Source organism: Mustelus asterias, chromosome 25 (assembly GCF_964213995.1).
Source record: "Mustelus asterias chromosome 25, sMusAst1.hap1.1, whole genome shotgun sequence".
In the NCBI taxonomy this organism is placed as follows: domain Eukaryota; kingdom Metazoa; phylum Chordata; class Chondrichthyes; order Carcharhiniformes; family Triakidae; genus Mustelus; species Mustelus asterias.
In genome coordinates this window covers 32,186,460-32,198,683 of record NC_135825.1, presented here as the reverse complement: position 1 = coordinate 32,198,683, position 12,224 = coordinate 32,186,460, and the positions used below count along the sequence as shown (strand labels likewise).

Sequence of the window (12,224 nt, the reverse complement as noted above, 5' to 3'; positions counted from 1 at the left end):
ATATAGAAGCACTATAGGAGCCTCCATATCAAATAGTAAAGGCAAGAAACATGTTCACACTTCCCCTGCATGTGAATACACAATCACTAGAAATAAAGTTTAATATTATTTATTTCCAAGCAAGATTCCAAGCAAGACCTGATGATGATTACAGTTCTCAATAGCTTAGATGTTGCTGTTAGTGGAGGAAGGACAAACAGGCTGATCAGCCAATCCGATTAAGTACTTTTCACAGTCAGCAAATCAGAAAGTAAAAAACATGGATTATAATTTACAGACTATTATTAATACCTAGCTCATGGTTTGTGGTAATATTTTAGATGTTCCGGGAAGATTAAAGTTTGACTGTGGATAAGTGTGACTAAAGCAGCAGGAAGACTATTACACTTAAAAGGTTGGGCCCATGTTGATTTAAACAGTTAACAGCAAGAAAGGTAAGATCATAAAACAGCAGAGGGGGCTTACTTAGTTCAAGAATGAGGTTTCTACACTGCTTGTAAAGAAATGCCCAGAGAGTTGTTTTGTTTTGAAAGTTAGAGCTGCAATTAATTTGAAAAGCATTCAGTGAGCCCCGGAAGGCTATGTTGTCATGGAGATGGGTGGACCTGAAAAAAGTTCTAGTGTTTCAATTTATCTGCGTGTTTGCTGGGGGAGTAAGTGTTGTACAGCAAGGACAAGGCCATACTGAAAAGCTGCTGCTGTTATCAGGCTCCGGGGTGAAGGGTTGCTATTTACTGGCTCTGATTGATTGGGAAGCTGGAGAAACCCCAGGAGCTTTTTTTTAACTCTGTGCAGTTAGGGCTCAAGAAGGGGGCGCTGGGGAGGTGGCAGAAGGTGACTGGCTCCGTGCTGGAAAGGGTTCGTGCTCAGAAGAAAGCCTGGGAGCTATTTATACCTTGCTGTAGCTGGTATGATTGGAGCTTGGCGACATCCTGGGGCAGTGCCAGCCACCTACTAAAGAGTCAAAATTACACCTGTAGCTAGAGCCTGGAATGCAGACTTAGAAATCCATGGCAACGATCTCAGGAGATGAGATTGAAACCCTTGGAGATGTACAGTCTTGAGGCTGTCCAAGTTAGGACGGCTTTGAGGGAATTTGATCTTCGAAAGTGAAAAGCTTAGATTCCCTATAATGGAGGCAACGTTCAACGAGATATGGCTGATTCACAGGGCAGAATTTTCCCACTGCGCTCGTCCCAAGACCGGAAAATCCCACCCAAGGTCAATAGACCTTTGCCTGGTCCTGCCCCGCCTGCTTCGATTCCCATGGCAGGGTGGACGGGAAAATTCCGCTGACAGTGTTTACTGTCTTGGTTTCATTTGCTATTTATTGCACAGTGCGGTGTGTTTGACCACAGTTTGCCTGTTAGTTCACTTGTACCTCATACTAACTGGAGCAAAAAATTAAAAAAAGCAAAAGCTAAATTTTAGCTTTTTAACCGTGTATAGTAAAGTTTATTTTTATTTATTCAAAATCTGTGGAATCTTATAGTTTTATTAGAATGAATCTTAAACTTTGTCTTATTTGAACAAGAAGTTATTGGTCCTAGCCAGACCTTAGCAAAACCTGTGGTTTGATCCAGGATCATGACAGAAAGCTGAAATATCATAATCAATAAAGCAAATAAAAATTAATTATTCATAAAATAAATCAGTCAAGTTTAAGTATTTATGTGAAGGATACATAAAAGTAGTTTTTCTGGGTCAGAGAAGTTGTTTGGCAATTAGAATCATAGAATCCCTACAGTGCAGAAGAAGCCATTCGACCTTTTGAGTCTGCACTGACTCTCTGACAGAACATCTTACCCAGGCCTTAGCCCAGTAAGCCAACACATTTCCCATGACTAATCCATCTAACCTACACATCTTGGGATACTAATGGGCAATTTACTGTGGCCAATCAATCTAACCTGCACATCTTTGGGCTGTGGGAGGAAACTAGAGCACCCAGAGGAAACAAATGCAGACATGGGGAAAACATGCAAACTCCATGCAGACAGTCACCCAAGCCAGAATTAAACCTGGGTCCCAAGAGCTGTGAGGCAGCAGTGCTACCCACTGTGCCATCATGCCGCTCCTTAGGACTTGTTATCACTTAGTATGCTAATAAAAACTCACACCTCATTCAGCAAAGTTTAACATTCTCAATGGTTTTAATTGAAACATTGAAACCAGAAGCAGGGGTAGGCCATTCAGCCCTTTGAGCCTGCTCCCACCATTCATTTTGATCATGGCTGATCATCAAATTCAATATCCTAGTCCCTCCTTCCCCCTATATTCCTTGATCCCTTTAGCCCCTAGAGCTATATCTAATTTCTTTTTGAAATCACACAAAGTTTTGGCCTCAACTACTTTCTGTGGTAGTGAATTCCACAGATTCACTACTCTAGGTCAAGAAATTTCTCCTCACCTCAGTCCTAAAAGGTTTACCCCTTATCCTCAAACTTTGACCCCTAGTTCTGAACTCCCCCACCATTGGGAACAGTCTTTCTGGATCTATCCTGTCGATAGCAAGAATAGCGTGGGAAAAGTTGAAGTTCACATCAAATCATTGATTATATGTTGATTGCACATGTAAAAACTGCAGCAGCAAACCCTGTGGCGAAGAGATTGAGTATCACTGACAATTTTCAAGTTTCTGCATTTAACAGCGCTTGTGCAAATGCCAGAAGTTGCTGTCAGTTTTACACATTCAGTGCTGACAGCTTTGGCAGCATGACAGCCGGAAATTCTGGGTCGGTATCACCAGACTGGGTGGTTACCTGAATTTCGGTGTTCCCTCCATCGAGCAAGGCAATGGCTAATAAAATACTCTCCTGGAAAATCTTGTCACTTTTGGAGCTCGTGATGAGATCTGCAACCAGCTTTGTGGCTCCTTCTCTGTCCAGGCGACACTGGATAGGAACAATTGAGTTCCAGTCTTGGCCCTTATCTGGATCTTATACAAGAATAAAGTAAAGCCATTACTATTTTTGGTCATCATATGAACAACAACAATGCAGAAAATCAGGCAGCAGCCTATTATTTGAACAGAAAACTCTGAAGGATGAGTGGAGAATGGAAATACGAGATATTCCTCAAAAATATTTAGCAATGGTTTGTTGTCGCAATTATTGCAATAAATTGCAATAAAATAAGCACTTGATGTTACACTTGGCTAGCACTGCTGCCTCACAGTGCAAGGGACACAGGTTAACTTCCACCCTCGGGTCACCACTGTCTGTGGAGTTTGTACGTTCTCCCCCGTGTCGACATGGGTTTCCTTCGAGTACTCCGGTTTCCTCCCACGCTCTAAAGATGTGCGCGTTAGATAGATTGGCCATGATAAATTGTTCCTTAGTGTACCAAGATTATATAGGTTAGGGGGATTAGCGGGGTAAATATGTCAGGTTACCGGGATAGGGCCTGGGTAAGATACCCTTTTGGAGAGTTGGTGCAGACTTGATGGGTCGAATGGCCTCTTTGTACACTGTAGGGATTCTAAGATGTGGTTGTTTGCTAATAAAATATATTTCTGTTTCAATGCACAGATTCCATATTGATATCTAAGGGTCTAAAACATCTTCTTTACAATATTAGATTTATTATAGTCCTACAATCCACAGAATTTTTACTGGACAAATTCTTGCATTGGATGGGAGCTGGAGTGGCTCAGCTGATTACTCTGCTGCCTCTGAGCCAGAAGGCCTGTGGTTCAGGTCCCACTCCAGGATTTGTTTGCTATGAAAAAACCCAGCCACTGGTGGAGGCAGGTCAGAGTATATCAGTGCTGATTCTCAGCCTGGATAAATGGGATGGGTCAGCAGCAGAAGAACGTTTGGTTTTAAAGCCACCCACCAAATCCAAAAAAAAAAGATAGTTGATATGAAGGTGATCGATCAGCTTTGTGACAATCCCGTGAAGCATGGCAGAGAAGCTGAAAGAGGAACCAGCCAACGATTTGTGAGAGAAGGGGCGAGATTCCCTGGCCTCCCAGTGGCGTGTTTCCTGCCAGCGGAAGGCGGCGTGTTGTTTGCTAGTGGTAGGATTCTCTGGTCCTGCCACTGCCAATGAGAATTCCCATTGACGTCACCCCATGCCGGTGGGACCGGAGAATCTCACTGGCGTGAACGGCCAGAGAATTCCGGCCAACATCTCATTGGAGTTTTCTAAAAAAAATGCTTTCAATCTCCGTCTTGCCATGAACAGAACTATCTGAAGGAACCAAGTTAAACAACTGGCAAGAGGAAGTCATGCCCTCCTCAGCTCATTACGCAAAATGGTTGTCATTTTCGAAAATGCCCTGGTGTGTACTCAGAGAACAACCCTTCCTGCTTCTTTCATTATTTATGTTGTACGTCTATACCTGTTCATCCACTGCACTAATATAAGGCAAACTCTCAACTGGTGCCCACACATTGTGATGGAGAATCAAATTTCCACGGCAGTAGAGTATGATCATGGAAGAGCAGCCCGATTGAATGCAAAGAGTTGGTATTCTGCCAGTAAGTACCTCCAAAGCACAGGTCACTGGAGTCGCCTTTCGAGTTTGATTTTTTGCCATAAAGGTAGCTGCTCAGAAGAGTTTTTCTCAATTCGTTTCCCTGCAAGAAGAGAATCATGTGATGAGCACTGAGGCTGTAAGTGCCAACATTTCCACAATTGCAATTGCAGTCCCATCTGGATCAGCAAATGTATTGTCTTAGCAGTAAACTGAAAGTCATACATATTATTTGATATGGCTTCAGCTCAGTCCAGTTCAGTGCAGGGGAGCTGAGACTACAACTTTTTGAGTGTACGTGCGAGGAGCTGATTCAGGTTCCTACTGCGGATACTTAAATTGTGTCATTAACGTCCCTTCAAAAATCATATAATCCCTGCAGTGCAGAAGGAGGCCATTTGGTCCTTGAGTCTCCACCGACTCTCTGTCAGAGCATCTTCCCCAGGCTCTTTCCCAGTGACCCCTTGTATTTACCCCGCTAATCCCCCAATCTATATATCTTGGGATACTAAGGGGCAATTTAGCATGGTCAATCCACCTCACCTGCATATCTTTGGACTGTGGGAGGAAACCGGAGCACTTGGAAGAAACTCACGCAGACACAGGGAGAACGTGCAGACTCCGTATAGACAGTGACCCAAGCCAGGAATCGAACCCGGGTCCTGGCATTGTGAGGCAGCATTGCCAACCACTGTGCCACCGTGCCGCCCAAAGTAGATAATGTAATTCCAACAGAATATGTTGAATTTCAACATTAAGAAACAGGTAGACTTGGGTCAAATTGGGGGTTAAACTTTCAGAAATAGTTTCTCCGACCCCAAACGTGCCTTCGAGGTGCTCATTCCCAGCTTGAGCTGAGACTGGGCGACCATTTCCATGCCCCCATCCATGCCCTTCCCAATACAGGCATAATTACTGCTGCAGTCGTCAGTGACTGGCTACCCACCTCACTGGCACACCAGACTTTAATCAGGCTCTGTCTCCTGGCAAGGAAAGGATCATTGATGTCCGAGACATACATCAGAGAAGCATTTTATCCAAATGGGGAGAGATTGTAGAGCTGTGAGATGCAGAAGGATGTGTGTCTCTCAGTGCATGAATCACAAAAGGTTAGCATGCAGGTACAGCAAGTAATTAGGAAAGCTCATAGTTTTTTAGCATCTATTGATTTATTGCGAGGGGGACGGAATACAAAAATAGAGAGATTATGCTCAAGTTATGCAGGGCATTTGGTGAGACTACCTCTGACATACTTTGTAAAGTACTGGTACCCTTATTTAAGGACTGATGTATGTAGTTCAGAGAAGTCTTACTAAAGTAATGCCTGGAGCAAAAGATGTATAGGCTAGGTTCATATCTGCTCGAGTCTAAAAGAGTAAGAGACGACTTGATTGAAATTTATAAGCTCCTGCGGGGTCTTGACAGGGTGGATGTGGAAAGAATGATTCGTCTTATGAGGAAATCTAGAACACGGGATCACTGTTTAAAAATAAGGGGTCACCCATTTAAGACAGAGATGAGGAGAATTTATTTTCCTCAGAGATCTTTGAAACATGGTGAAAGCAAAAACTTTGAATACTTTTTAGGGCGGGGAAAGATAGATTCTTGATAAGCAAGGGGTGAAAGGTTATGGGGAGTAGGCGGCAATGTGGAATCAAGGTTACAACCAGAGCAGCCATGATCTTATCGAACGGTGGGGTAGGCTCAAGTGGCTGAGAGGCCTACTCCAGGCCCTAATTATATATCTATGTGGCGGGGGGGCATCTCAAATTGTGGGTCCCTCTGACCTGCTGACTGACCCACTCGCTTCGGGTTAGATCAATCAAAATTAAACTGGTCCTTAGCTCTCTCCATAAGCAACTGCCTTGAAGGATGCAGTTAACTTTCTTTGATTTTTTTACCCGGTCTCCATAGCTGTTCTTTTTGACCAACATTGCTTGAAGGCTGCGGAGAACTTTGATGCAGAGCTTTTCTTCTGTTGTCATGAGATTCTTTGTGTGTTGAATTAATCTAGAGAAATAAACAGATTAATAAGAAGATAAATTCTGGAAAACTTCACACCATTCCCCCCCTCCCCCACTCAGTGTTAACAGCTCTTGCTCAATTGGTGAAGTGTAACCCTGAATTTTGGGCCACAAACTGCATCATCATCTCAATGGCACAGTGGCAAACACGCTCCAATGTAAAGGTCAAAGTGATTGGGTTGCATCGTGGCAGTCAGGAAGAGGAATAGCTGGCTCTCAGAGTCTGTGACTAGGCTCAGAAGGAATATGGGTAGGGGATCAAAATTTTCCTGTAGAACTTTCTCTTTTGAGGTTAAATAAGCAGTGTAACTAATGACAGAGTATAAAGATCCCAAACCTAAAATAAAAGTAAAATACTGTGGATGCTGGAATCTGAAACAAAAACAGAGTATGCTGGAAAACCTCAGCAGGTCTGACAGCATCTGTGGGGAGAGAATAGAGTCAACATTTTGAGTTTAGATGACCCAGCGCCAGCTCTGACGAAGTACCACCCAAACTCGAAACATTGGCTCTATTCTCTCCCCAAATATTCCAAGCCTACCGTTGCACGGTTAGGAGTTCTGTCAGGGTGCTCAGAGGTTGGGGCTGGGTCAGGATAGAGACTGGGTGATCTCAGGAGTTGCAGTGGTTGTAATGAGTCTTTGACTGTTTTTCTTTTATTTAAGTGGTGTTTTGAGGTGCTGTTCCCAGTGGCAAGCAACACTGGCACTGGGTGCCTGAGGGAAAACCAAAGTTGCAGCAGGAGTTGCAACAGGAGTTAAGCCACATACTTCCATCCATAAATGATCCATGTCTACTTCAGATGTGGATGGATGACAGCTTTTGTTCGTCTTCCCCAAGATGGCGTCCTGCACACTTCATATCGGAAGTGTCCTATTCTTGATCCTTACGTTGCACTGCGTGACCAAACTTAGCCTCCAAAATGAGCTACAATTGCACAGCCACCTAATATCATGAAGCCACTGGCTAGTAAGCATGGATAATATCCTCACAATTCTGTCTGCCTTTGTGGAGACATAATTAGACCTGCTATCTGGTTCTGACTGGATGACATGTTTTACAGAGTGTTTTTAATATATGGCATTGATACTCAATAACATTTCTGCTCACCGTATAATTAAAACACTTTAAAATGTACATATTTGGCTCCAAAATGCTTTGGAGTATCCTACATAAATGCAGATCTTTCTCTTTATTATTAGTATAATGCATGGGTATTGAATATAGTTGCTACAAACTACACTGGCCAAAAGCAACTTTTTGCTTTAATAGAGAGACATGTGGCATAGACACAGGGTAGGAGACTCCACTTGGTACGGTTTGAGTAAGTGATTCATTCTCTCTTGAAAAAATTCCTTTTTTAAATTATGAATTATAAAGCATCTCCAAGATCATCCATAATTCAACTAACTGCATAATTTAACTGAGGTCTAATATACAAGGATTCCTGAGTTTCATTATACACAGCACCTCTGCTAAAAGTGACTTCACCCTTAGCCTCTACAGGTATCAAAGCGACAATCATCCTGTGTTGTATTGGTATGAAAGAGTTTGAAAACATTGCTTTGGTTCATTGGATATGGGTGAACCTACCATGAGCATGCTTAATGCCCGTCCCAAGTCATCCTGAGATGGTGATGATTGACATTTTTAATCACTGTCATCCTTGTGTATCAATGATGGAATTAAGCAGAGATTTCCAGGATTTTGACTCAATGATGATGAAAATGCAGAATGGCAAGTTGCTTGGGATTAATGTTGCTTTTAGAGTGCCACTATTCTTGTCCTTCTTGGTGGAGATCGCTGGGGGAGAGATACCATCAAAGATAACCTTGGCAGTTTACACGTACTGTAGTCATGGAGTGCTGATGTATATTAATCCAGTGGCAGGGCTGTCAATCAAGTTAACTGCTCTGTCCTTGAGCTTCTTGATGTCACAGCTGCTATGTGGGTGGTGAGTATTGCACCATACTTCTGACTTAAGACTTGACTCAAGAGCAAAGAGGCTTTCCAGGGCCTGGAGATGAAGCCTTCATCCCAGACTGCCTACTCTCCATTCAGTTCTTGTACCCACAGTTTTGACTTATGGCGGATCTAGTTAAGCTTCTGGCCACTGGTAATTCCCATGATTGTCAATGGCTGGCACTCAACAACAGACGGAAGGTCAAAGGAAAATGGTTGGGGTTTTCTCTGGTTAGAAATTGTTAGCAAATGGCACTTGTGTGGTTCCTGCATTATCTGCCACTTGTCAGTTCAAATGTGGGTGTTGTTCAGGTTGCAGGTTGCCATTATCTTCATGATCAGACAAGTTATGAACTGAGCTGAACAATGAAATCATGAACATACAATGCCACTCCTGACCTCACAGTGCAGGGAAGATTTCTGTTAAAACGGCTGAAGATAATTGACCAAAAGACATTGCTCCGAGGAACTACTGCAATCATGTTCTGATGATTAATCAATAATTTGCAAACATTTTCCTGTATGCCAGATGCAGCTCCAACCACTGAAGGATTTTCCTATTTACCCCCATTCTTAAAGCTTATTTATTAGTGTCACAAGTAGGCTTACATCAACACAACAATGAAGTTACTGTGAAAACCCCCTAGTCGCCACACTCCGGCGCCTGTTCGGGTACACTGAGAGAGAATTTAGCATGGCCAATGCACCTAACCAGCACGTTTTTCAGACTGTGGGAGGAAACCGGAGCAGCCAGAGGAAACCCACGCAGACACAGGGTGAATTTGCAAACTACACACAGGCAGTGACCCAAGCCAGGAATTGAACGCGGGGTCCCTGGTGCTGTGAGGCAGCAGTGCTAACCACTGTACCACCATGCTGCCTGTGCACCATGCATTTGCTAAGGTTCCTCGGTGCTATAAACAGTCGAATGCTGCCTTGATGTTGAGTAGAGCTGCTATCACCTCATTTTCAGCATTTTACTATTGGTCGCGATCAAAGCTGTGACGGCATGTGAAGCAGAGTGGTTCTAGCAGAAGCCAAACTGAATGTCAGTGAGCAGGTTATTCATGCGTAAATCATGAACTTGCATTTATATAGTCCCATTCATGTCTATAGTGATTTATTTAGGAGTGTCAGGACTGTTGCAATCTCGGTGAATGAGGCAGCTAATTTGTTAATCCTTTGGTGCTGCTGGTTGTATGATAAATTTAATGTCACTGTCAGAATTCTTCTGCTCTTTTTTGCCTAATGCCATTGGATTTTTACGACCACCTTCCATCACCTTGCAGATGATTGGGAGAAGCACAGAGGAAATGCTGTAACCTATTATATTCCCCAACCGCAATACTTCAGGGACTACGCAAGTCACAGAAAAACTCTATTAACCTTCTGTATTAGATTGCATGTTTCCCGCTGCTGTACAGAACTGCTTTGATTGTCTTATAAACAATCAGTTTGCACTAGCTGTATGAACAGTCGTACAAATGCTATGTCTTTTTAAACTCCAGCAAACACTATGAACATCATTACATCAAATCTCCTTACAGATGCTGCCAGACCTGCTGAGATTTTCCAGCATTTTCTCTTTTGGTTTCACTATTCCAACATCTGCAGCAATTTGCTTTTATTACATCAAATCTATTGCGTGGTCCATAACTTTACCATATTCATCTACCATGATGTATCCAGTGTTTGGACGAATTCTAGAATTGACAGATGGGATTTTCTGTAACATGTGCAGAGGGTCGCAGTGGGTGGGGAATGTGGTGTTGAAGCCAGTGGCACCGATGGCAGCTTTCACTGCCATATTGTTAGCCTGATAGAGAACAAAAGAGGCAAGGAGGGGTGGGGGGGGGGGGGGGGTGTGAATCTCAGGGTTTCACTCTGGTGGGGAGGGCTCAGCCAACAGCTTTGTTTTTTAAAGATCGGGGTGTGATTTTTAAAGGCCGACCCGATACAAAAAATTAGAAATAGAACACTCCCAACCCATAACTCCCCTCAACTTCCTCACGCAACACCAGCCAACCTTCCCACCCCATAGAACATCCCTCACACAACACCCACACGCAGAATATTCCCCTTGATTCTACGCACAGCACTGACTGGGCACTGCCCCCCTGGCTGACATGAATGGATAATGTAGCTGGAGAGAGAGGGGGATTATCAGGTGCTGAGGTCTGATAAACAGATGCTAATTTATTCTAATGGGGATCCTAACGTTGTACATTGGGATTCATTGAATCCCTACAGTACAGAACGAGGCCATTCAGCCCATCGAGTCTGTACCAACTACAATCCCACCGAGGCCCTATTCCCGTAACCCCACACATTTAGTCTGTTCATCCTCCTGACACTAGGGTCATTTTTAACATGGCCAATCAACCTAGCCCGCACATCTTTGGACTGTGGGAGGAAACCGGAGCACCCGGTGGAAACCCATGCAGACATGGGGAAAACGTGCAGACTCCAAACAGATAGTGACCCAAGCTGAGAATCGAACCCAGAACCCTGGCACTGTGAGGCAGCAGTGCTAACCACTGTGCCACCGTGCTGCCCTGTCCTGTTATATCACTAGCCGGGGGGTGGGGGGGGGGGGGGGGGGGGGGGGGGGGCTGTGGGGGGGATAATGGTCGTGAACCGCGATTTGGGCCTCTTGCAGGATTTTCCGCTCCCGTTGTCAATCCCGCTCAACAAAAGCGGGAGAGGAAAATCCCCTCCCCATTTTTGGAACAGAGGACTATCTCATCATCGAATGTGACATCAGAACTACAGTTACATCGTGGTTACCAATATACAATAACAACTGTTGCTGGATTCAGAAGATTGTTATTCCAAATAGAATTATAGAATCGTAGAATCTACGGTGCAGAAGGAAGCCATTCGGCCCATCGAGTCTGCACCGACAACAATCCCACTCAGGCCCCTTCCCCGTAACCCTATGTATTTACCCTGCAAATCCCTCTGACACGAAGGGGCAATTTAGCATGGCCAATCAACCTAACCCGCACATCTTTGGACTGTGGGAGAAAACCAGAACACCTGGGAAGAAACCCACATAGACACAGGGAAAATGAGCAAACTCCACACAGTCACCCAAGGCTGGAATCAAACCCGGTTCCCTGACACTGTGAGGCAGCAGTGCTAAACACTGTGACACCCCATGATGTAGACAATGATACATTGTAAAACCTTTGCAACAGTATTGCTGCTTGGCCAGTTGAAAATAAAAAACTTTTTATTGCATAAAAAAGTGGTCATGTTAAAATGAATTACTGGTCATAAAATACTTTTGGATCTCAGAGGATGCTCACAAACCTTCACACTTCACTTTGCAAGTTTACGACATCCGAACTGTGATAGATCATTAGAACAAGCTCTAACCCAGTCATTATCTTTACCCAGAGATCAGTCACTCAAGGCAAAAATCTGTTACCTTGTCACTGAAGCGTGCATCAGCATTAATTTTCATCAGATTTATCTTTTCTGAAACAGAGAACTTGCTCCACAACAGGGTGCAAGATATTTTCATTTTCTCATGAATTGATATAAACCTCAATCCAGGACTTCAGTATAATAACAAAGGGATGTGACATTGTCAGAAGTACAGAGACCCCATTTACCCTTTCGGGTGGACAGAAAAGCTCACACAATGTTCATCAAAGAAGATTAAGGAGTTCTCCCATTATCCTGACCAGCATGCCTCCCACAACCAACACAAATCCTGGCTTGGGTCACTGCCTGTGTGGAATTTGCACATT

General features: G+C 43.8%; 1 protein-coding gene across 1 annotated transcript in view; it reads right to left on the bottom strand.

Moving 5' to 3' along the window:
• The window catches only part of itpr3 (inositol 1,4,5-trisphosphate receptor, type 3), a 301,852-nt gene that overhangs the window by 58,645 nt on the left and 230,983 nt on the right, over positions 1 to 12,224 (bottom strand). The window contains exons 37-39 of the mRNA XM_078242319.1: positions 6,382 to 6,490; positions 4,493 to 4,583; positions 2,763 to 2,938 (exon numbers count right to left, since the gene is read on the bottom strand). Of these exons, the coding sequence (XP_078098445.1) occupies positions 2,763 to 2,938; positions 4,493 to 4,583; positions 6,382 to 6,490 (376 nt within the window). The remainder of the gene's footprint in view (positions 1 to 2,762; positions 2,939 to 4,492; positions 4,584 to 6,381; positions 6,491 to 12,224) is intronic.